This window comes from Palaemon carinicauda, chromosome 18 (genome assembly GCF_036898095.1).
Source record: "Palaemon carinicauda isolate YSFRI2023 chromosome 18, ASM3689809v2, whole genome shotgun sequence".
Classification (NCBI taxonomy): Eukaryota; Metazoa; Arthropoda; class Malacostraca; order Decapoda; family Palaemonidae; genus Palaemon; species Palaemon carinicauda.
In genome coordinates, this window is record NC_090742.1 from 86,600,787 (window position 1) to 86,626,705 (window position 25,919).

At 50.4% G+C, this 25,919-nt stretch overlaps 1 protein-coding gene across 4 annotated transcripts in view; it reads left to right on the forward strand.

The window, feature by feature from the left end:
* kappaB-Ras (NFKB inhibitor interacting Ras like 1) overlaps positions 1-25,919 on the forward strand; it is a 154,803-nt gene that overhangs the window by 74,830 nt on the left and 54,054 nt on the right. For 2 of the 4 annotated variants that reach the window (XM_068392617.1, XM_068392618.1), the window contains exon 3: positions 25,638-25,877. In XM_068392617.1, coding sequence (XP_068248718.1) covers positions 25,638-25,877 — 240 coding nt within the window. Of the gene's footprint in view, positions 1-25,634; positions 25,878-25,919 lie in introns of all 4 variants that reach the window. The other 2 variants (XM_068392615.1, XM_068392616.1) reach the window with 1 other exon arrangement.

The following is a 25,919-nucleotide window of genomic DNA, read 5'->3' on the forward strand; positions in this document are numbered from 1 at the left end:
TTATTTGTGGATGATCTCTCAATATCATTTGCTGGAGCTAGAATGGCAATGGTTGAGAGAAAAATACAGCTCTCAATTGACAAAATTATCCAGTGGGCCGATATGAATGGATTTAAGTTCTCGACAAGTAAAACTACTATTGTCCATTTTTGTCATATCCGGGGAGTACATCCAGACCTGGATATATACATTGAAGGTCAATGGATACCTTGTGCAAGTGAAGCTAAATTTTTAGGTTTGATATTTAATTGTAGGCTTACATGGGTTTCTCACTTAAAAGTGTTAAAAGCTAAATGTCTCGAGGCTCTGAATATTCTAAAAGTATTGTCCCATACATCTTGGGGGGCAGACCGCAATACTATTTTGAAATTATACAAGGCCTTGATTTTTTCCAAAATCAGTCACGGATGTGAAATATACTCCTCAGCCACCACAAGCCGGTTAAAGATATTAGATTTAATACATCATGGTGGTATTAGATTGTCCACAGGAGCGTTTAAAACCTCGCCTATCCCAAGTCTCCTTATTGATGCTGGAGAGTTACCTCTAGATCTTTACCGAATTTCTGCTATTATTCGGTATTGGTTTAGATTGCAAAGACTCCCTAATTCTTTAGACTTTCAGACTGCAAGCCATGTAAGTCACTCAACATACTTCGAGTTGCACCCCAAATCTCCTCAACCTTATGAGTTTCGGGTGAAACAATTTTTAAATAGTCTTGATATAATTAGAATTAAGGTGCTTCCATTTAAGGTATCATCAATGCCTCTATGGAAATTACCAGAGATATCTTTTTGTAAATACTTTATTGGAGTTAAGAAGAATATGACTGACTTAGAATCCAGGTCTCTTTTTATGGAACATGTTGAAGAACATAGGGGATCGACTTTTATATATACTGATGGCTCCAAATCTGATGCTGGTGTTGGATTTGGAGTGCATAGTAATGGTTTTAATTGTAGAGGTGCCCTTCCTCTAACAGCTTCAATATTTACTGCCGAACTGTATGGCATACTAACCGCTGTTGAGAAAATAGCGTTGGAAAAGGAGGGTAATTTTACCATTTTTAGTGATGCAAGGAGTGTCCTTCAAGCTTTAGAAGTTTTTAATTCTAGTAACCCTCTAGTTTTAAAGATTTTAGAATGGCTTTTTATTATTGGAAGGAGAGGTATAAAGGTTCGATTTTGTTGGGTTCCAGCACATGTAGGTGTGTGTGGGAATGAGAAGGCAGATTCATTGGTGAAGAATGCAGCATCAGAGTTGGTGCCAAGAAGGTATCCCATTCCCTGTAATGACTTCCTTCGTAACATCAAGAAATTGCTTTGCAATAAATGGCAACAGCACTGGGATAGCCTAGATGGCAATAGAATGAGAGAGGTAACAAATATCATATCTCCTTGGAGGTATAACATGATGCCCCGAAAATGGGAGACGTCTCTTTGTCGTCTCCGTATTGGTCACACTCGGTTGACACACGAGTTTCTGCTGAAGGGCCAACACCAACCATATTATGACGACTGTTTGGTACCTCTAACAGTGAGGCATTTGTTGATCGAATGCCCCAATTATAATAACTTAGGGAATAGATATTTATTTGAGGCTCGAGGTGAGGGTGGCAGGTTCATCCTTGCCAAGATTCTTGGACATGATATGTCCTACTGTACTGTGCAAGTGGCATTTTTAGATTTATTTCAGAAGTAGCTCTTCTGAAAATTATTTAACTTTTACAATGACATTAAACTTTTATGGTTTCAATTGAATATTCTTTTTAAATATTAAACTTAGCCGGTGATTATATAAATAGCTGACGTCTCCGACGGCCCGACAGATTCCAAAAACTCGCGAGCGATCGCCATGAAGGTTGCGGGTGTGCCCACCAGCACCGACTATCGGCCAGATACTGCATATACTTCTCAACCAAGCCAGTTCTTCTCTGTCGATGTCACCGACAACATTGGTTCCGCTCGCTCTAGACCTCGAGTTTTCTACCGAATTGGTGAAGTACTTTGTTTTGGGTTTTATTGGCTTTCGCTGTGTTGGTTTGTTCCTTCAATAAAACTCTTGAAACCTTTTTTGTTTTTTGTTGATGAACTTGGCTTTCCTTTGGATTTTCTCTGGTTTTTCATAATGGCTGACCCTTCTCCTGTATATCGCAAATGTGCGAAAGATTGTAACAAACGTCTTCCGAAAGCTTCTATCGACCCTCATACTGCTTGTGCTAATTGCCGGGGTAAATCCTGCCAATTAGGAGATCGGTGTGAGGAGTGTGTGGTTTTATCGGAATTCGAGTGGTTAGAGTATGAAAAATAGGTACTCATAAACTCGAAAGAGATAGGGTGAGGAGAAGCTCATCTAGATCTTTAGAATTTTCCTCCTCCCATGCCCCTGAACCTAATCCTTCCCCTGTAGTGGTAGTTTCTGAACCCCCTATTGGCACTTATGAACCTTCAATGCGCGATATGTTTTTAGCTATTCAAGCGTTGGGTGAGAAGGTTGAAACCTTAGCCTCGGACAGGAACCAGCTTATGTCCGATGTTAAGTTGTTAAAGAGTCAAAGTGGTAAAGTGGAAAGTCAAAGTGGTAAAGTGGAAAGTGCGCAAAATGTGTTTAGTGTTGCGACCGAGGGTTCGTCTGTTCGTGCTTGTCGCTCCCCTAGTCCGAGACCTCTTTCAGGCTCCCCTGCACCAGGGAGAAGGAATGTCGTAGGACTTAAGGGAGCGAGAGGTGTAAACCGACGTACAGACGTTCCCTCTTAGGTATCAGACGTTTCTCATCAAGAACGTCCTTACCATAAGACGGGGGAGACTAAGTTCTCCCCGTCTTCCGACGATTTGCCGCATAAGAAACCTTGGCGTAAGGTTTCTAGACCCTTAAAGCGCAAGTCAGTCCCTTCAGGACAGGTCCAGCGTCCTGGCTGTAGCCATTGGGGCAGCTCTGACCGTTTTCAGTCATCGAATGGCTGTTCGCCTGTTAAGCGAAAGCGTGGCACGTAGTCCGAGGGTCTCGTTCGGTGCGATGATTTGCATGCACAGACGTTGCCGACGTCACAGCCCGTTCCGCCTCCCGTTGACACGAAGTGGAGTGTCCTGCAGGACATGCAGTCGAAACTTTCATCTTTAATGGAAGTTTATGAGCATGAACAGGTTCGTAAAGATCCTTTGCTTGCGGTTCGCCAGTCCGACAAGCGTGACTCTGGCCTTCAACCGCCTAAGCGAGGTTTTTCTCGTCCTTTTGATGTTAGCGCTAACGTTATCAGTGCTGTTAAACGCGATTCTGATCGTGTTCCTCGTCATTCACGTCAGTCACGTGACGTGGAACCCCTTTTGCCGCAGACTCAAGGTGACGTTCACCAACTGTCGCCGCAGTCTCGAAGTGACGTTCGTCAGCCGACTCCGTTGCCCCGACGTGACGTTGAACGTCAGTCACCGCAGTCGGGTGTTGTTTTTCATTCTCAAACCCTGCAGTCAATGCAGTCCCGACGTGATGTCGAACGGCAGTCGACACAGGCTGTTGTTGTTTGTCAGTCTCAAGACTTTCAGTCTTTGCAGCCTCGGCGTGACGTTGTTACCTCAGCTGTTGCTGCGGCTCCGTCGCATGTTGACATAGCCTGTCAAGCGTTGCCTCCTCGGCATGTCTCTCCGTATCGCGAGACTCTGCCGTTGTCGGATGAGGTTCCTTCGGATGAGGAAGTCGTTGATCCCCTGCCAACTGAGGTTCCTTTGGGGACTCTTTCGGATGGAGAGGAGCCTAGGGTTGCTCAGCCCTCTCTGGATTTTAAGAAGATCATGCTTATTTTTAAGGACCTGTTTCCTGATCATTTTGTGTCTGCTGCTCCTCGTTCGCCTCCATCTGAGTTCACGCTGGGCCTAGCTTCTTCGACTCCGTCGTTCACGAAGTTAGTGCTCTCTCGCTCTTCTAAGAGAGCTTTGCGTTTGTTGGGCGACTGGTTAATGACCAGGAGGAATTTGGGGAAGTCCGCTTTTGCTTTTCCCCCTTTCAAATTGGCTTCTCGTGCGAGCGTCTGGTATGACACGGGAGAAGTTCTCGGCTTGGGGGTGCCTGCCTCTGCCCAGGGAGACTTCTCAAGCCTCATAGACTCTCCTCGTCATCTGGCCATGAGACGCTCGAAAGTTTGCTGGTCCTCTTCAGATCTGGATCATCTCCTCAAAGGAATTTATCGTGCCTTTGAGGTTTTCAATTTTTTGGATTGGTCTCTGGGAGCCTTGAGTAGGAAGGTCTCGTCAGCAGACCGTGATGTCTCTGTGCAGATTATGTCGTGCATGGACAAGGCTATTAGAGATGGCTCTAATGAACTCGTTGCTACTTTCACAGCAGGGGTTCTTAAGAAGAGAGAGACTCTTTGTTCTTTTCTGTCTGCAGGTGTCACTCCTTGTCAAAGGTCAGAACTTCTCTTTGCGCCATTGTCTTCTGCCCTGTTCCCGCAGCAGCTTATTAGAGATATCGCAGCGTCTCTTGTACAGAAGGACACTCATGATTTGATGGCCACGTCTGCTCGTAAGGCTGTACCTTTATCCTCTTATGTCAACAGACCTAAATTTGAAACTCCAGCGACAAGGTTTATCCCGCCCTTTCGTGGCAGAGCTCCCAGTAAGGGAGGCTCTCGTGCCGATAGTAAGCGGGGTAAGAAGAGAGGATCTAAATCCTCCCGTGGCAGAGTCTGACTGCCTACGTCCTCAGACAGCAGTACAGTAGGTGCCAGATTGACCAACTTCTGGCAGGCCTGGGAGAAGAGGGGTGCAGACCGGGAGTCTGTTTTGTTGCTGAAGGAGGGTTACAAAATCCCTTTTGTACGAAGACCTCCTCTAGTAAAAGATCCGATAGACCTCTCTCCCAGGTATCGAGAGGAGTCGAAGAGACAGGCATTACATCTTCAGGTGTCTCTGTTGTTAGAGAAGGGGGCGGTGGTGAAAGTCTCGGACCTTCAATCCCCAGGTTTTTACAACCGTCTCTTCCTGGTTCCAAAGAGCACAGGAGGTTGGAGGACAGTGCTGGATGTATGTGCTCTCAACGTATTTGTTGTAAGAACAAAGTTTACGATGGAGACCACCAAATCCGTTTTGGCAGCAGTCAGAGAGGGGGACTGGATGGTCTCTCTCGACTTACAGGATGCGTACTTCCACATTCCGATACATCCAGACTCTCAACCTTATCTGAGGTTTGTATACAGGAATGTGGTGTATCAGTTCCGAGCACTGTGCTTCGGCCTCAGCCCTGATCCTCTTGTTTTTACGAGGCTCATGAGAAATGTAGCAAGTTCCTACATTTGTCAGGGATCAGAGCCTCCCTGTACTTGGACGACTGGCTACTCAGAGCGTCGTCCCGTCATCGCTGTCTGCAGGACCTACAGTGGACTTTGGATCTTGCGAAGGAGTTGGGCCTCTTGGTGAACATGGAGAAGTCACAACTGACTCCCTCCCAAACGATTCTCTATTTGGGGATGGAGATACAGAGTCTAGCTTTTCGGGCTTTTCCGTCTGCCAACAGGATCGAGCAGGCTTTGCTCAAAGTCCGTCTCGTGCTAGAGAAAAACCGTTGCTCTGTGAGAAGCTGGATGAGCCTCCTAGGGATGCTTTCATCCCTGGAACAGTTTATCTCTCTAGGGAGACTTCACCTACGCCCTCTCCAGTTCCACCTAGACTCCCATTGGAACAAGGAGAAAACTTTGGAGGCGGTCTCGATTCCGATCTCCGATCCAGTCAAGACTTGCCTGGCCTGGTGGGACAGCAATATAAGACTTCGGGAAGGTCTGTATCTGGCAGTCAAGAACCCAAACCATGTGTTATTTTCAGACGCATCGGATTTGGGTTGGGGGGCGACTCTGAACAGTCTGGAATGCTCGGGTCTTTGGGCAACAGACCAGAGGAACCTTCACATCAACTGCAAGGAGCTGTTAGCAGTCCATTTGGCACTGAGGAGTTTCGAGAGTCTGCTTCGAAACAAGGTGATAGAAGTGAATGCGGACAACACCACGGCCTTGGCTTACATCTCGAAGCATGGAGTCACTCACTCCCACGCTCTTTTCGTCATCGCAAGGGACCTCCTCACTTGGTCAAAAGATCGAAACATCTCGCTTTTGATGAGGTTCGTCCAAGGGAAGTTGAACGTCTTGGCGGACTGTCTCAGTCGAAGAGGTCAGGTGATCCCTACAGACTGGACGCTCCACAAGGATGTGTGCAAGAGTCTTTGGATGACTTGGGGTCAACCCACCATCGATCTCTTTGCGACCTCGCTGACAAAAAGGCTCCCGACTTATTGCTCTCCAGTCCCAGATCCAGAGGCGGCCCACATAGATGCCTTTCTGTTGGACTGGTCTCACCTGGACGTTTACGCCTTTCCACCTTTCAAGATCCTCAACAAGGTGTTGCAGAAGTTCGCCTCTCACGAAGGGACCAGGTTGACGTTGGTTGCTCCCCTCTGGCCCGCGAGAGAGTGGTTCACAGAGGTACTTCTATGACTGGTAGACGTTTCAAGGAGTCTTCCTTTGCGGATGAATCTCTTACGGCAGCCTCACGTAAAGAGACTTCATCAAGGCCTCCCCGCGCTTCGTCTGACTGCCTTCAGACTATCGAAAGACTCTCAAGAGCTCGAGGATTTTCGAAGGAGGCAGCTAGAGCGATCGCGAGGGCTAGAAGGGCCTCTACCATCAAGATCTACCAGTCGAAGTGGGAGGTATTTAGAGATTGGTGCAAGTCCTCCTCTATTTCCTCCTCCAGTACCTCTGTAGCGCAGATTGCGGATTTTCTGCTATACAGTATCTGAGAAATGGTCGCTCCCTCTCTGCATCCACCATTAAAGGCTACAGAAGCATGTTAGCTTCTGTTTTCAGACATAGAGGCTTGGATCTTTCGAATAACAAAGATCTCCAAGACCTCCTTAAGTCTTTCGAGACCTCTAAGGAGCGTCATATTTCAACTCCTGCTTGGAACTTGGATGTGGTCCTGCAGTTCCTGATGTCAGACAGGTTTGAGCCTTTAAATTCAGCCTCCCTGAAGGATCTTACCCTCAAGACACTATTTTTGGTGAGCTTGGCTTCGGCTAAAAGGGTCAGTGAGATCCATGCTTTTAGTAAGAACATCGGCTTCTCTACAAATAAAGCAATATGTTCTCTTCAACTTGGTTTTCTGGCCAAGAATGAACTTCCGTCTCGTCCTTGGCCTAAATCTTTTGAAATACCTAGTCTTTCTGAGATCGTAGGTAATGAAGTTGAAAGAGTGCTGTGCCCCGTTAGAGCTCTTAAGTTTTACTTATCTAGAACTAAACCGATACGAGGTTGTTCAGAGGCTTTATGGTGCGCCGTTAAAAAGCCCTGTTTGCCCATGTCTAAGAATGCATTATCTTACTTTATTAGACTTTTAATCTGGGAGGCACATTCTCATTTAAGTGAGAAGGATCGTAGTTTGCTTAAGGTCAAGGCTCACGAAGTTAGAGCGATAGCGACTTCGGTGGCTTTTAAGCAAAATAGATCCCTTCAAAGTATTATGGACGCGACCTTTTGGAGGAGCAAGTCGGTGTTCGCTTCATTTTACAGTACTTGAAAGACGTCCAGACTCTTTATGAGGACTGCTACACACTGGGTCCATTCGTTGCAGCGAGTGCAGTAGTGGGTGAGGGTTCTACCACTACATTCCCTTAATCCCAATATCCTTTTAATCTACTCTTGAAATTTTTAATCTTGTTTTGGGTTGTACAGAAGACTAAGAAGTCTTTCGCAATCTTTTTGATTTGGCGGGTGGTCAAAATGTTGTTTCTTGAGAGCGCCCAGATTAAGGGTATTGATGAGGTCCTGTTATAGGGGTGTTCGCCCTGGATATAGCAGCTCCTGGGAGTCTTTCAGCATCCAGAGAGGATGGCTGGGCTTCGTGAGGAAAGCGGACTAATGAGGCAGAGTAATCATCAGAGTCAGCTTCCTTACCAGGTACCTATACTTAAGTTTGTTTTTATGAAATATTTGTCAAAAACTCTTGAGCATATACGCCTTTATTGTTATAATACTGGTCTCTACCCACCACCATGGGTGTGAATCAGCTATTTATATATTCACCGGCTAAGTTCAATATTTAAAAATGATATTTTCATTATAAAATAAATTTTTGAATATACTTACCCGGTGAATATATAATATTAAAGGCCCTCCCTTCCTCCCCGATAGAGACCCTACGGACTGAGAAGAACTGGCTTGGTTGAGAAGTATATGCGGTATCTGGCCGATAGTTGGCGCTGGTGGGCACACCCGCAACCTTCATGGCGATCGCTCGCGAGTTTTTGGAATCTGTCGGGCCGTCGGAGACGTCAGCTATTTATATATTCACCGGGTAAGTACAGTATATTCAAAAATTTATTTTATAAATAAAATATCATTTTATTTTTTACTGTATATATATTTTTGGGCTCAAGCCATGTCGTCCTGATGGAAGTTCCTAAAGTAGCTTCCTAAGGGATATATGTTACTACAGTGATATTCCCAGAGAATTAAACCTTCAGGTCCCAGAATTCTAACTCCTGGAGCGAATATCCTTAAATTTTCTCTCAAGGATATCGCATAATATTATAGGACTTATTCTTGACACGCCACATAGCAATCTGCACCCTTAATAGCGTTTACGCTTCGAGGGGGACATGGCTGAATAGAAGTGGGGCTGTATCAAGGTTACCCCCGTTCTCGTACTACTATTGACCACCACAACAGCGCCATTCCCAAGATGGCGGACATTCTTAATTTTGTAGCAATTTCGCTCAGTGGTGTTCCCTGTTGATGTAACCTTTCGATCGATTTGCAAGGATTATTATTATGCATTCTCCAACTTCTTTTGCTTTTGGAAAGTTGAGTCTTGGATCTTTACAATGAGTAATTTTTAGCTCCTGTTTCACAGTGAAGTTAAAGTAATTTATTGTGTTTAGAAGTTAAGCCTCATACCGCAGGCGCCTTGGGCGCTGTCATTCGTTAGGCATGTGTTATTTAGTTAGTAGAACGACTTCCCGGTTTTTAAATAACATTAATTAATTATTTAATTATGTAAGCTATTTAGGCAAATTATACTTGTAAAGATATTTATAATGTGCATAATTTTCCTTTCTATGTCGATCATATAGAGTTTCGGTGAGTGAGGTAACCGTGATCTTGTCTCGCCTAGGTAACCTAACCTAGGCGTTTTATTATACGTCTAGACATTTCCCCAGTTACCCTCGTGTATGGTGATTTCAATTCATGCAGAGATAGTTATCTCCTAGAATTAGATGAAGCTTTACACGTCTCTAAAAAAAGGGGATTTAAGGGTAATCCCTCTTTCCCTCTGAGCGTAGCCTAGTCTACAACCCTAGTGGGTCAGCCTCGAATTTTTAATTCAGGCATGATGTGTCCTACTATGCAAGTGGCATCTTTAGATTTATTTCAGATGCAGGTCTTCTGAAAACTATTTAACATTTATGACATTCAACTTTTATGATTTTAATCGAATACTCTTATTTTTTTTTTTTTTTTCTGAAAACTATTTAACATTTATGACATTCAACTTTTATGATTTTAATCGAATACTCTTATTTTTTTTTTTTTTTTTTGTATGCATAAACTAAATGATATCGGCGTCAATGACCTTAGATGTCAGGATGCCTGAAAACTTTAAATCAATCAATTAATCAATCTCCTGCTCGCCATCGATCTCCTGCTCGCCAGTGCTCTCCTGCGCGCAAGCGCTCTTCTGTGCATTAGCGATCTCCTGTACGCCAACGATCTCCTCCTCGCCAGCGCACATCTGCGCGCCCTGATCCTGATACGCGCCACGCGCGCCCACGATCTCCTGCGCGCACATGATCTCCTGCGCGCCCACGATCTCCTGCGCGCCCACGATCTCCTGCGCGCCCACGATCTCCTGCGCGCCAGCCCGCAACTACGCAACTACGCGCCAGCGCGCAACTACGCGCCATCGCTCGCCTGCGCGCCCACGATATTCAGATCTGGGTGTAGGAAAGAAATCTCATCCTTCGCTTTCTCGCCAGCGATCACCTGAGCGCCCTCTCGTCAACCCTCGCCTGCGCACAGGTTTCAGCTCCTACCGTGCGCACTTCCAGAGGTGGATGGGACACTACGCGCCCACGCGCCCACGAGCAGTCTCCTTCTTGCGTTTCTACGCCTGCTGGTCCTGCGCCCTATCTGTCTTCTCCAGATCGCGCACCTGCGCGCCCGCGCACTCCATCACCTGCGCGCCACCACTCTCCAGCACGCCCACGAGCCTTCTCGCCGAAGATCACCTGCACGCCCACACGAAACCTCACCTGTGCGCAGTCGCTCACCTGCTCGCCCTGCGCGCCATCGCTCTCCTGCGCTCCGTCGTTCACCTATGCGCCGTCATTCTCCTGGTCGCCAACACTCGCCCGCGCACCCTCGCTAACACTCGCCCGCGCACCCTCGCCAACACTCGCCCGCGCACCCTCGCCAACACTCGCCCGCGCACCCTCGCCAACACTCGCCCGCGCACCCTCGCCAATACTCGCCCGCGCACCATCTCCGTGCGCATGCACACGTGCGCGAACGTTCGCCCGCGCTCATGCACACGTGCGCGAACGTTCGCCCGCGCTCATGCACACGTGCGCGAACGTTCGCCCGCGCACATGCACACGTGCGCGAACGTTCGCCCGCGCGCGTGCACACGTGCGCGAACGTTCGCCCGCGCGCATGCACACGTGCGCGAACGTTCGCCCACGCGGGAACCTGGGATTGTTCCATCGCACGAACGCCAGCGCGAGCCCAAGCGCAATTCCCTCCGGAAGCTTCCTAGCGAGTCTTCAGGAGCGAGAGCAGTCAAGTCATCTTCTTCACAGTCCCCCCTCCCTTGTGGTATCTACTCCGAAGGATCGCCCGATCCCCTTCCCTCCAGCGGGAGTCTCTGACACTGCGTCTGTCAGTAAGCAGCCATGGTTTGGGTCCCTTATCAGAGCTGTCGTCCAGGCTGTTAAGCCTGCCTTCGCTGATTTGGGTCTCAAACCAACGGCAGCTATGATCCCACTGAAGAGGAAGAGAGGAGTAGAGATCGTGGTGACTTCTCCCAGGGTCAAACTGGCTCCTAAAAAGTCCGTAAGGAAGGCTCCTTCCCCCCCCTCAAACGTTCTCGCTTTCCCCTGTGGACGAAGCTTTTCCATCCTCGGGAATCTACCGAGGAGAGACCTTCTCCCACCGCACCAATGGGAGAAACCCCACCGCGAGTAGGAGAATCATCTCGTGTTGGGGCGGAGAAGAGCCCTCAGACTTCGTTGCTGGAGTCCTGCATCCCCCCTAGAAGGGAACCGAAGGACTTGAAGACTATCCCAAAGTCTTCTTCCAGGATTCGACCAGAGCTAGCGAGACCCCAGGAGAACGTCCACGTGTCCCCCCAAGTAGAGCATCTGGGGACAGGAGACTTTGCTGCCAGTTCACCAGGAGGAGAGCAGCAAGAGTCAGAGCATGCCTTCTGGCAAGTCTTGACTCTGATGAGGCATCTCAACGGGTTCAAGGACCCTGAGATGGCCCCTCGTGAGGGCAAGGACACGGTCCTGGACTGAGTCTTTGGCATTCAGAAACCCACTAAGGCCAGTGCGGCTTTGCCTTGGTCCCAAGGGGTGAAGAGTGCCAGGGATAAGGTTGAGGGCCAGCTCTCCGAGCTCGCCTCCTCCAGCTGTTCCACTGCTGGCAACAAGCTCCTCCCACCTCCTTGTGTTCAACAGAGGAGGTATTTTGAGATCATGGAGGAGTCTTGTTTAGCTCTTCCGCTCCACCACTCTGTGGGAGAGCTTACCAGAGGAGTCTCTCTTGAGAGACACTCTAGCCGGCAAGTAACATTTTCTGCAACAGAGATCCTGAGTCAGGAGAAGGTCGCAAAGTGTGCCATGCAGGCCACTTCGTGGCTGGATGTCTGGCTGGGGTCTCTGGGCATCCTGCTGCGATCTGAGGATCTGTCCAAGGAGAGCGCCAGGAAGGCCCTGGAGACCTTCCTCCTTTCGGGCACACGCACCATTGAGTTTCTGGCCCACCAAGTCTCGAACTTGTGGGCAAACTCGATCCTGAAGCGACGTGATGCGGTGATCGAGAGGTTCCACTCGAAGGTCCCAGCCGTGGATGTCTGCAAGCTCAGACACACTTCCGTTCTGGGAAAGAGTTTGTTTGAGCCCAAGGATGTGGAACAGGCAGCTGAGAGGTGGAGAAAATCGAACCATGATTCTCTTCTCCAAAGGGCTCTTACAACAAAGCCCTACAAACCTCCAGCACCTCAACAACCTCGCCAGTCCAAGACGACGAAACCGGCAGCGGCAGCAAAGACGACGGTGTCCAAGCAGCAGCCCTTTCCTGTCAAAGACAAGAAGGGCAGAAAGTCCTCCAGGGGAGGCAAGAATCCTAGAGGGAGCGGCCGAGGCCGCAATTGCTAGGATTGGCAATCCCCCTGCATGTCCACCAGTGAGGGGATGCCTGCAAAGTTGCGCATTCAGGTGGCAGCAACTCGGGGCCGATTCCTGGACGATCTCCGTGATCAGTCAGGGATATCACATCCCGTTCATAACATCTCTTCCTCCCCTGACAACGAATCCAGTGTCGTTGAGCTCCTATGCCATGGGATCGGCAAAGGGCCTAGCCCTACGGGCAGAAGTCGAAACCATGCTGAAGAAGGATGCTCTCCAGGAGGTCGTCAACGGCTCCCCAGGCTTCTTCAGTCGACTCTTTCTTATAAAGAAGGGGTCTGGAGGCTGGAGACCAGTCATCGACCTCTCAGCTCTGAACAAGTTTGGAGACAGCAGACACGGTCAGATTTGCAGTGAGACTGCAAGACTGCATGTGTACGCTGGATCTGAAGGACGCATACTTCCAGAACCCAATCCATCCGTCTTCCAGGAAGTACTTAAGATTCAGCCTAGACAACAAGATCTACCAGTTCAAGGTGCTGTGTTTCGGTCTCTCCACAGCACCCCAGTTATTCACCAGAGTGTTCACCCTGATCTCTTCGTGGGCACACAGGATCGGCATCCGTCTCCTCCGTTATCTGGACGACTGGCTGATTCTGGCAGACTCGGAATCGACCCTTCTTCGACACCGAGACAAGCTTCTGGGACTTTGCCAAGATTTAGGGATCATGGTAAATCTCGAGAAGCCTTTTCTGCTTCCATCTCAACGACTGGTATATCTAGGCATGATATTGGACACCAATCTCCACAAAGCCTTTCCATCAGACGACAGGATAGCAAGGCTGAGGAGGGTCGCAGATCCTTTCCTCAGACGAGAAGAGCTTCCAGCCCAATCGTGGTTACGTCTCCTAGGTCACCTTTCCTCCTTGGCCTGTCTAGTTCCAAACGGCCGCCTCAGGGTGAGATCCCTGCAATGGCGGCTCAAGTCCCGGTGGAATCGAGGCCACGATTTCCCGAACATTCTGGTCCCTATGGGTCCTGCGGAACAGACGGACCTTCAGTGGTGGGTGACAGACGAAAACCTCCGAAAGGGAGTGGATATTCTCGTCCTCCCCCCGGATTTGATGCTGTTCTCGGACGCTTCAAAAGAAGGGTGGGGGGGCCCATGTTCTGAACCACAGGATCTCAAGCCTATAGTCAGAATCAGAAAAGTGCCTCCACATAAATCTGCTAGAGATGAAGGCCGTATATCGGGCATTTCAACAGTTCCAACAGACCCTGGCGGGTCACTCCGTGGTGGTGATGAGCGACAACACCACGGTAGTGGCTTACATCAACAAGCAGGGAGGTACCTTTTCACAACAGCTATCCCATCTTGCAGTAAAGATACTGAGATGGACCGAAGTCCACTCGATTCCACTATCGGCTCGCTTCATTCCGGGCTAAAGGAATGTGCTCGCCGACAGTCTGAGCAGAGCATCACAGATAGTGAGTACCGAGTGGTCTTTGGATCCTCTAGTAGCCAACAAAGTCCTGACTTTGTGGGGTTCCCCGACGGTGGACCTGTTCGCGACAGCCTTGAACTTCAAGCTTCCACTGTACTGTTCCCCAGTCCCGGACCCCAAGGCACTCTGGCAAGATACCTTCCAACAACGGTGGGACAACATCGACGTTTACGCCTTCCCACCGTTCTGTCTGATGAGAAGGGTGCTCAACAAGACCAGAATATCGGTCAACCTGTCAATGACCTTAATAGCTCCGCTATGGCATCATGCAGAGTGGTTCCCAGACCTTCTGAAGCTCCTGACAGAACTCCTGAGAGAACTTCCTCCGCGACGCGAGCTACTCAAGCAGCCACACTGCAACATCTTCCATAAAGCCGTAGCATCGCTTCGGCTTCACGCCTGGAGACTATCCAGCATCTTCTCACAGACAGAGGCTTTTCGCAACAAGTTGCGGAAAGGATGTCTCGGCACCTGCGAAAGTCATCCGCAGGGGTCTACCAGGCGAAGTGGAGAGTCTTCTATGATTGGTGTCGTGGAAGGGGTATCTCTCCCCTCGATGCCACTATTCCAGCAATAGCGGAGTTTCTTGTGTACTTGCGGGAAGAGATGCGCCTTTCAGTCTCGGCAGTGAAAGACTATCGCTCAGCCTTAAGCCTGGCCTTCAGGCTAAAAGGAATGGACATTTTCTCCTCACTGGAACTTTCTCTACTCATACGAAGCTATGAACTTACCTGCCCTCAGTCGGAAGTGAGACCTCCTCCATGGAACGTGGTTCGAGTCCTCAAGTCTCTTAAGAGACCTCCGTTCGAACCATTACGCCAGGCTTCTGATTGTCACCTGACTTGGAAGACGGTGTTCCTACTCGCATTGGCCTCAGCCAAGCGAGTCAGCAAACTTCATGGTCTCTCGTACGACGTCGCTCATTCAAGGGGATGGGGGGAGGTAACGTTCAGGTTCGGCCCTGAGTTTGTGGCTAAGACTCAAAATCCTGGGATTCCGGACCCACGGTTCGACTCCCTCCGGATTTTGAGTCTCCGTTCTGTAACAGATGACCCAGACCATCTCCTACTGTGCCCAGTAAGGAGTCTGAGGCTCTATCTTAAGAGAACAGCTGCAGTTCTTCCTCGAGTGCAAGCATTGTTTGTGAGCACAGGAAGGACGAAGAGGCGGGTCACTAAGAACACCATCTTAGCATGGATTCGCAGGGTCATCCACCATTCCCTGAATCCAGACCCTCCTCCGTCACGTCGTCCTAGATCACACGATGTCAGAGGCATCGCTACATCCCTGGCATTCAAGAGAAATTACTCAGTGACGCAGGTTCTATAAGCTGGGGTCTGGAAGCGTCAAACGACCTTCACAGCCCACTACCTGCAGGACGTGACCCACAGGAGGCTCGATACGTTCTCTATCGGCCCTGTGGTGGCTGCACAACAGCTGGTCTAAACCTCAGGCTCCTTAATGGACAAGTAGCAGAAGGTTGAGGGCATTGTAAACCCGGTTTTAGTCTGCATGAATGAAAAGATATGCCTGGCCCTTATTCTTTTCTTCATCCTCCCCTCTCTTGGGGAAAGCAGCATCCTGGGTTCTCTGCATAGCTGACCTCAAACCACTGCAGGTAAACCATGTTTCCTTGTGTTCCTAGTATTAAGATAATACTGTCGCGTCCCCCATACCCTGACGAGGTGGTATTGGGACCATCCTATCCTAGAATTCCATCTAAAGGATTCCAGGTCAACTTCCTAGGACGAGTCACACTTCATTCCTTCACACACAAGCTTACGTAGGTCACACGTTCCTTGCAGAGCAAGGGATTTGCGAGGTGCAGGGACTCTTTATCTCGAGTGCTACACACTCGGATTCTGAGTCCCCGGGCAAAGCCAAAGCCAGTAAGGCTGGGACTTACCACCCTACCTAAGGGTTAAGTTACCCTATTTAAATAGCGTGGTTTGTATTTCGGTTACGGAACAAATGACAAATTCGTAGATAATTTGTATTTTTCCTAACCATACAAACCTTAGCTATTTAATCGTACTTGCCCGCCAGCCCTGTCCCCTGTGAAGTCCTACCTCTAAGCGAAGTGAATCAGTTTATCGGTGTGTGAGGGGGGAGCTACCCCTCCCCTACCCCCTCGCTAACTATCGAAGGGGTAGTTAACTCTCGTTAAAAATCTAATGGCTCGTCATTCAGCTACGCCGAAAGTAATACCCTATTTAAAAAGCTAAGGTTTGTATTGTTAGGAAAAATACAAATTATCTACTAATTTGTCATATTAATATTCACTTGTGGGAGAGTTAGTGCTAGTAAACACTGACTCCAGCTCTACATAGGAAAGCTATTCCACACTATATTTCCCCAATAAGGAAATTTAAAAAAATATTAATATTGAGTGAGGTCACATAAAAAAAAATATGCAAGCATAACAGAAATTTGTATTTTTCTTTAACTTCATTCGTTTAATATTTTCCACAACGCAAGAGTTAACAAGGTGTCAGGGTGCCTCTATTATGCTCGTCCAAAGCATAAAGTCACACCCAGGGTCAAGTTGCCAGCCAGTTGGTTAGGACTTCCACCCAGCTAAGGGTGAATCTGCATAGTAAAGAGTGAAATGGTTTGTATCAGGTGTTGGAACAAATGACAAATTTGGAAGTAATCTGTATTTTTTTTCAACTATACAAACCTTGAACTCTTTACTTATACTGGCTTACCATCATCTATCCCCCATAAGTCCTGCCTGCAATGAAAATTGATGTATTTTCACTGGTTTTTGTGTGCGAGGGCTGGTCTAGCCCCCTCCCGCTATTCCCCTTCCCCTCACCCCGCTAATCAGCGAAGGGGTTGTTATACCTCTCTAAAAGTTTTATAGCTATTTTCAGATTCACTGAAGAAATATATCCCTAGTAAAGAACTCAGAGTTTGCATAGTTAGGAAAAATACAGTTGTTCCGTAACTGAAATACAAACCACGCTATTTACATGGGGTGATTACTTCGGCGCACCCGATGACGAGCCATAAAGTTTTAACGAGGGTTTCCCACCCCACCGCTAGTTAGCGGTGGGGTTAGGGAGGGGTAGCTACCTATCCCTCCCCCTCACACACACCGGAGAATACTCCACTTTACTTTTGGCTCGGATAGTGATCGGAGGTCTCCGCTCCTATTCTCACTTGACGGCCATTATTGTTTTGTCTTTTAACTTACCTTTTCTTATACTTAATATTCTTAAACATTACTGATGTTTATATATATTTTTGTGTATAGAAAATAGTAAGTTTCTTTTGCTTTCTGTGTTGTGCGGTGTGTGCTGTGTACGTCTACTAGAGTTTCGCCGGCTTAGGCCACCACGATCTTTTCGTGATCACGGCCCTTCACTTCTAGGCCACCATGGTTGCCTTTCGTGGAGACCGGCCCTTCTCTTGAGGTCGCTCACCTCTTACTCCGTACTACGCCTACGATAGCTTCTCAGAACCGAGTCGCTATTTCGTCTTATTTGTCTCGATTATTTTTACAAATATAATTGTGTTTTAACTTTTCAGCTCAGGTCTCACGTCCCTTCGGGGGTCGGTGATCCTTGGAACATTCAAAGTCAGTTGCATAATTATCTTGTTATAATTCTGTTTTGTTAACTTTCGTCCCCCCCCCCTCACCTTGGCATGCCTGGTGGGGGAGGGGGGGCGCATACCTTCTTTCGTTCTTATGTTATTTCCCTCGGGGTTTCTCTTCGGAGTTTCACCCGGGGGAATTTCTGTTAAATAATTATTCTGTTTTATTTTCCAGTTTACGATGCTGTTTCTTCGTGTCTGTTGTGTGTGCTTTCGAAGCAGAGCTGTCCTGTTTATCCTGGGGAGTCGGCTTCGCCGCCGTGTCTCAAGGCATTCATCAGGGGCGTTTCCTTCTCTTAGAAGTTCCCCTGTGATTGCTGCCAGCTCTTCATTGCATCCTAGAACGATAAGGAGGTTTGCCTCCAGGGTAGTTAATTAACTTCCCTTTTACTTTTCCCTGGTCCTTGGCGGTTATGCTCTTGGGGCTGAGCGACCGCCCTTGTGACTTGCTCAAGGGGCCGAGCGGTTGCAAGGCTAGACCATGGTACTAGCGACTAAGCTCTCCGGGCTGAGCGGTCGCTTCTGTAGCTACGCTCAAGGGGCTGAGCAGCTGCAGGATCAGTCCGGCCCTCTCTCGTTCGCGAGGGAGGTCGCACTAAGGGCTCCTCCTCGGAGGATCGCTCCTTTTGTCTCTTCTACGAAGTGTCCCCTCCTGTTCGCGTGAGGGGACACTCACAGAGACTCCTCTTCGGAGGATTGTTCCTGTCGTCAACAGCTTGCTGTTCAGTTACTAGCACTTCGGTGTTAGTGTCAGGGAAACTTCGGTTTCTCTTTTTCCCTGACCCTTCGGGGTCTCGGATCTTACTTACGCAGTTCCCTCGGGCTCTCGTAACTTTAGTCACTTCTACACTTCGGTGTTTAGTGACGGAGAAACTTCGGTTTCTCGTTGCATTGACCCTTCGGGGTCTTGCAACTATCCCGTCGGGGCCTCCCTACTCAGGCTACGTTAGACCCTTGGTCTCTCGTCCCTCAGTGTTCCTGTTGCCTGCTGTATCCGTTCCTGACTGCAAACGCGCCTTGGGCGCCCACGCCCCCGTTATCTAACGGGCTCCTCCCTTCGGGGTAGGAGAGACTTTCTCACACCTTGAGTAAGTCCCTTTAGTGCCAGGTATCACCTGCGTGCCAACGTTCCCTTACGCGCTAGCGCTCGACTGCTGTTCCTGCTGTTCCTGAGACTGCTTTAGAGACACCCTGTTCCAGTATTCAGTTAGGCTGCTACCAACGTTCCCTGCGCATTTGCGCACTTCGTTGGGGTTCCTGAGATAGCGCACTGGCGCTCACCAGCAGTTCAGCCTTCGGTGTCTCTAAGTCTCTTCTACGAAGGCCACCTCTCCCGTTCGCGGGAAAGGTACCTCACAGAGACCACTCCTCGGAGTATTTAGCAGTCCTTCAGTTGATTGTCGGCACTGAAGTAGACCTCCTGGTCCTCTTCAGGGGATGCTCTCCCTTTTAGGGACACATCCCAGTTCCTGATCTACGAGTTAGCGATCCTTCAACCATTTCCGACGATCTTCTGTTGTGCAGGAGCCTACGATCTTCACTCACGCATAAGCGCTGAAGACCGCCCGCGATCTCGCGGTCGTCGACGATTTAGCCGGCGATCTTCTGTTCGCGCTAACGCGTAAGCATTGATGATCGCCCGCACGCGGGAAACCATCCCGCACGCGATCGTCGACGATCGTTAGCCGACGATCTTCTGTTCGCGCTAACGCGTAAGCGTTGATGATCGCCCGCGCGCTGGATGGTTTCCCGCGCGCGATCTCGCGATCGTCGAGTGTCGTTAGCCGACTATCTTCTGTTTGCGCTAACGCGTAAGCGTTGATGATCGCCCGCGCGCGGGATAGTTTCCCGCTCGCGACCTTCAAGGCCCTTCCGCTCGCGATCGTCAACCCGGCAACGGTAGTAGCCGGAGATCTTCGGATCCAGGGCTAGGCGCGCAAGCGCTGACGATCTTCTTAGTGTGCGTAAGCGCCGAGGATCGGTCTGTGCGCGGGATGGTTTCCCGCGCGCGACAACGAGGCCGTCCGCGCTCAGTTCTCCGCACGCGATCATTGACGGGCGTTAGCCGGCGATCTTCGGATCCGGCGCTGAGCAGAAGCGCCGACAATCTTCTTAGTACGCTTAAGCTCCTATGATCGTTCTGTGCGCGGGATGGTTTCCCGCGCACGGCAACGAGGCCATCCGCGCGCGGTTCTCCGCACACGATCGTTAACGGCCGTTTCGCCGCCGACGGCCGTTTCGCCGCCGACGGCCGTTTCGCCGCCTACGGCCGTTTCGCCGCCGACGGCCGTTTCGTCGCCGACGGCCGTTTCGCCGCCGACGGCCGTTTCGCCGCCGACGGCCGTTTCGCCGCCGACGGCCGTTTCGCCGCCGACGGCCGTTTCGCCGCCGACGGCCGTTTCGCCGCCGACGGCCGTTTCGCCGCCGACGGCCGTTTCGCCGCCGACGGCCGTTTCGCCGCCGACGGCCGTTTCGCCGCCGACGGCCGTTTCGCCGCCGACGGCCGTTTCGCCGCCGACGGCCGTTTCGCCGCCGACGGCCGTTTCGCCGCCGACGGCCGTTTCGCCGCCGACGGCCGTTCGCCGCCGACGGCCGTTTCGCCGCCGACGGCCGTTTCGCCGCCGACGGCCGTTTCGCCGCCGACGGCCGTTTCGCCGCCGACGGCCGTTTCGCCGCCGACGGCCGTTTCGCCGCCGACGGCCGTTTCGCCGCCGACGGCCGTTCGCCGCCGACGGCCGTTCGCCGCCGATGGCTGTTCCGCCGCCGATGGCTGTTCCGCCGCCGATGGCCGTTTGCCGCCGATCTTCGGATTCGGCGCTAGGCGCGTGAGCGCCGACGATCTTCACAGTACGCGTGAGCGCTGAAGATCGTTCCGTTCGCGGGATAGTTTCCCGCGCGCGACCATTGAGGCTCACGCAATCTTCGCACGGATCGTCCGTGCGCAGTTTCCCGCTCGCGATCGTCCGCGCGGGCACCGAGGTTCCCGCTCGTGATCGCCGACTATCTTCTCTCGCGCGCGAGCTCCGACAATCGTCGTTCACGCGTGAGCGTCGAAGTTTTTCCGGGCTCGCGCGAATCGCCGACGATCGTCTTACATAGTTGGAGATCATTCGCACGCGGGCACTATGGGTCCCCGCTCACTGTCTCCTATGACTTTTTCTCTCGCGCTAGCGCTGACGATCTTCGTACTCGCGTAAGCACCGAAGATCGTCAGCGTTTCTTCAGCGTTATTTTCCCGCGCGTGGGATGGTTCCCCACATGCAATCGCCGACAGCGCTAGCACCAGCGATCTTTTTTCGCCGAGATCGTTCGCGCGTGGGATGGTTCCCTCTCCCACAATCTTTCACGCGCAAGCGCCAGCGATCTTCATACGCGCGGGGATCGTTCACGCGGTCGCCGATACGCCCACGCTCACGTGGGTACGCGGGCATGCGGGTGCGGTTATTCTGCTACGCATGCTTTATTCACGCGCTACCCAGATCTATATTCCCCAAGGACTATCCTGTCCCTTCGCGAGTCCTTACGCAGGCGATGAGCCCTCCTCAGACTCCATCTCCCCTCCCCTGCGGATGAGCTTTGCCCATCCCCAGGAGGTTCGGAAGACCCGGTCCTCTCACCCTTCACTCCATAAGGAGAATCCCCGCCTCTTCCAGAGGGTCCTATCGTGCGGAGGGGGCGAAGCCTTACATCCTTCATCGCTGGGGTCCTGTTTCCCTCCTAGGAGGGATCCTGAGGCCCTGTCTTCTGCAAGGATCCGACAGGATCCAGTTGGACCCTTGGGGGCATGTCTACGAGTCTCCCCAGGAAGAGCCTCCGGGGATGGGAGACCTTGCTGTCAGTCCATCAGGAGGAGGAGCTCCAGGGGACAGAACTTGCGTTCTGGCAGGTTCTGGCCCTCAGGAGAATCCTCAAGGGGATCCCAGATTCAGAGATTCCTCTTCGGTAAGGGAAGGATTCGGTCCTGGACCGAGTTCTACTCACCCAAGGACTCCCTTACGCCAATGCAGCTTGCCCTGGTCTCAGGGAATGGAGAGCGCCAGAGACTAGGCCAAGGGCCAGCTCTCCGAGCTTGTCTCCTTCAACAGTCCCGGTTGGTTTCGAGCCCCTCCCTCCTCCCTGGGTAGGGATCGGTGAGGGGACGGGTCCTCCGGGCGGAAGTCCAGTCCATGTTGGAGAGGCGCCCCCTCCAAGAGGTGGCCAACGGGTTTCGAGGCCTCCGTAGTTGCCTCCTTCCCTTCTCGACTTTGTACAGGGTTGTCAAACAGTCTACGTTCAGTATAGCGACAGCAGACGCGGTCAGCTTTGCGGTGAGACCACAAGTCTTCATGGGTACACTGGTTGGTAGGACTCGTACTTCCGGTCCTGGTTCACCCATCTTCAAGGAAGTACTTTGGAGTCCGCCTGGAAGGCAGGTATACCAGTTCAAGGGCTGTGCTTCGGCCTCTCCACGGCACCTCAACAGTTCTCCGATACTTCCTCTCGGATCTCTTCACGGGCGCTCAGCATCGGCTTCCGGCCACTCCGTTCCTGGGTGGCTGGCCGATCCTGGCTGACTCGAAGGCTTCCCTTCTTCGTCATCGGGACAAGCTCCTCGGACTTTACCAAGCTCTAAAGATCATGGTGGTCCTCGAGGAGTCCTTCCCGCAGCCCCCTCAGAGTCTGGTATACCGAGCCTGCTCTTAGGCTCCTATCTCCCGTAGCCTTCCCTTCAGACGTCAGGGTACCAAGGCAGAGGAAGGTCGCGAGACCTTTCCTCACACGAGAAGACCCTCCAGCCCAAGGTTTTTACGTCTCTCCTCCCTGGCCCGCCTGGTTTCCACAGTCGCCCCAGGTTGAGTTCTCTTCAGTGGCGACTCGGGGCGCGGGGGAGTCGGGGGCACGTCTCCCCAGACGCCGAGATCCCTAGGGGACAACCGGTACAGACGAACCCATAGGGTTGGGAAGCTGACGAGGGCCTACAAGAGGGAGTGGTCCTTCTCGTCCTTCCCCCTAACTTGATGCTGTTTTCGGACGCGTCAAAGAAAAGGGGGGCCCCCACGTTCTGTTCCACAGGTCCTCAGGCCGGGGGCCAGAACCAGGAAGAACCTTCTCTAGTCCTATTAGAGACGGAAACCGTGTTTCTGGCTCTTCAGTAGCTCCACCTAGCTTGGCGGACTACTCTGTGGTTATGAGGATCAACAACACCACAGTGATGGTTTTCTGGCCCAGACAAGGATGTACTTTTCAGTACAACCATCCCATCCTGTGGTAGAGATACCGGGATGGTCCGAGTCCCCCTCGGTCTCCTTGGCAGCTCGCTTGATTCCAGGCAAAGGAATGGGCTCGCTGACAGTCTGAGCAGTGTGTCACGGACATCACATTCCGAGTGGTCTTTGGATCCTTAAGTAGCCTACAAGTCCTGCCTTGGTGGGGCTCCCTCGGTGGACCGGTTCGCTACAGCACTGAGCTGCAAGCTCCCGCTGTACTGCTCCCCGGTCACGGATCCCAAGGCCCTCTGGTAGGAGGCCTTCCAGCAACGGTGGGACACCATCGATGTGTTGCCTCCGTAGCTTGCTCCTCTTCCCGCCGGGAGTCTATCCAGCACCACCTCAAAGAGAGAGGATTTTCGCAACAAGTGGCGAAAAGGAGGCCTGGACACCTGCGCAAGTCTTCCGCAAGTAGTCTCCCTGGCGATAGGGCGAGTTTCTGTACTGTAACCGGTGTCGGGGAGAGGGCATCCCTCCCCATGTTGCCGCTTCCAGCAATAGCGGAGCCGCTAGTGGGATTGCGGGATAAGTGTGCCTTTCAGTTTCGACTGTGAAAGGCTATCCCTCCGCCTTAAGGCTTACCTCCTGGCTCTAGGGACAAACATTTCTCCCCCCGCTGGAACTCTTCCTTTGCATGCGAAGCCTTGTCCTCTCCTGCCCTCAGTCGAAGGTGAAACCTCCTTTTTGGGACGTGGTTCGAGTCCTCGAGTCTCTAAAGAGACCCCCAGACGAACCACTACGTAAGTCCCCAGCCCACCACCTTCTGAGTAGACAGTGTTCCTGCTAGCCTATCTTCAGCCAAGCGAGTCGCATGGTCTCTCTTACGACTTCGCCCATTCAGGGGGTTAGGGGGAGGCAACATTCAGGTTCGTCCCTGAGGTTTGTTGCTGAGACTCAGAATCCGGGAGTCCCGAACCCGCTTTGACTCCTTCCAGGGTTCGAGTCTCCGTCCTGTTGCAGATGACTCGGTCCATCTCCTACCTTGTTGGTAGGGGGTCCGAGCTGGTGTCTTCAGAGAACAGCTGCAGTTCGTCTCCAGGTCCAAGTCTCGTTCGTGGATCCTGGGTAATGAGGAGAAGGGTCTCCAGGAGTACCATCTCGGCCCGCATTCGCAGGGTGCTACACCCTGCCTTGAATCCTGACCCTTCTCCGTCGCACCGCCCTAGAGCCCATGATGTCAGGGGCTTAGATACGTCCCTGCCCTTCATGGAGCATCTTTCAGTGACGCAGGTCCTTCAAGCGGGGATGTTGAAGCATCAGACCTCCTTCTCAGCCCCTTACCTGCAAGACATGACCCACAGGAGGCTCGATACGTTTCTATCGGCCCTGTGGTGGCTTCACAACAGCTGGTCTAAACTTCAGGCTCCTTGATGGACAAGTAGCAGAAGGTTGAGGGCATTGTTACCTGGTGTTAGTCTGCATGAATGAAAAGATCTCTCTGTCCCTTATCCTTTTCTTCATCCTCTCCTCCCACGGAGAAAGCAGCATCCTGGGTTCTCTGCACAGCTGACCTCAAACCACTGCAGGTAGACCATGCTTCCTTGTGTTCCTACTATTAGGTGTAATACTGTCATGTCCCCATACCCTGATGAGGTGGTATTGGGAGAGTCCTAGCCTGGATTCCCTCCTGAGGGACTCCAGGGCAACTGCCTGGGACAAGTCACTTTTTACCTTCGCACACACCTTACGTAGGCCGCGGCAGTTTCACAACCGCCAGCGAGGAGCAGGGATTCCCTATTGTCCGAGTACTTGATCGCTCGAATATGGAATCCCCGGGCAAGCCAAAGCCAGTATGGCCGGGACTTACCACCCTTCCTAAGGGTTAAGTCACCCCATGTAAATAGCGTGGTTTGTATTTCAGTTACGGAACAAATGACAAATTCGTAGATAATTTGTATTTTTCCTAACTATACAAACCTTAGCTATTTACAGTTATGTGCCCGCCAGCCCTGTCCCCCAAGATAAGTCCTACCTCTAAGTAAAGTGGAGTATTCTCCGGTGTGTGTGAGGGGGAGGGGTAGCTAGTTACCCTTCCCTACCCCCCCGCTAACTAGCAGTGGGGTAGGAAACCCTCGTTAAAACTTTATGGCTCGTCATCGGCTGCGCCGAAGTAATCACCCCATGTAAATAGCTAAGGTTTGTATAGTTAGGAAAAATACAAATTATCTACGAATTTGTCCCATTTTTTCCAAATGTGTCATTTTTCCATAAAGTATTAAATCAAATGCCCTACTTCTTTGCGCAAATTTTGAAACATTTTCAGCCTCTTTTATAGGTTCCTCTCTGCTCCTTAGATTCTTCCCATTTGGCTAGAATGAGTTAGAATGAAAATTTCTGACAATTTGGTAGAGATCAAACTCCCTTTTATTTTGAATTATGTTTTTCTTATTTTATTTTGGTATCTTTACTTATTTTATGCTAATGATATAATCTTTGTATTTGGACCTTCAGTTGTTTTGTGCTTGAATTTCACTCACAGGACTTTGTAAATATTGTTGATAAAAGTTAAGAGAAAGATATACAGTACAGTATCAAAAATAAATTTGAGAAATAATTTTTGATCTTGTATACAATAGTAACTTTTGGCAATTGGTAACTGGCCCTCTGTCAGCTGTCACAGTTTAGGAAACTGGCTTTGTTTTCAACTCATTTGTTTCTGTTCTGTTATTTTTATCTAAGAAATCTTCTTCAAGGTTCATTACAGTATATGGATGAGTACTTTCTTGCATGGAAATAAATGATTAGTGTTAAGATAAAGTCCAGTACTGTATCTTTTGTTTAATAAGAAGTTACTGTGTTGTGTTGTAATTTTTTTTTTCATATGATCCTCATAATTTATGCCCTAGAAATATATTCACATCATTGTGATACAGTACTAACAAATCTAATCTTTGTTCAGCAGCCATATATTCCAACACTGGAGGACACCTATGTGGGGATTGTGGAGACAGAACGTGGAACACGTGAAAAGTTGCGATTCTATGACACTGCTGGATTAGATGCTAGAAATCGAACATTGCCACCACATTATCATAGTCTAGCTGATGGTTACATAATCGTTTATTCCATTGCAGACAATATATCGTTCCAGCTTTTAACAGATATCAAGAAGGACATTGATAAGAACAAAGATAAGAAAGATGTAAGTGGGCCCTTTTTTTTCTTAACTGCAGAAATGCTTTTT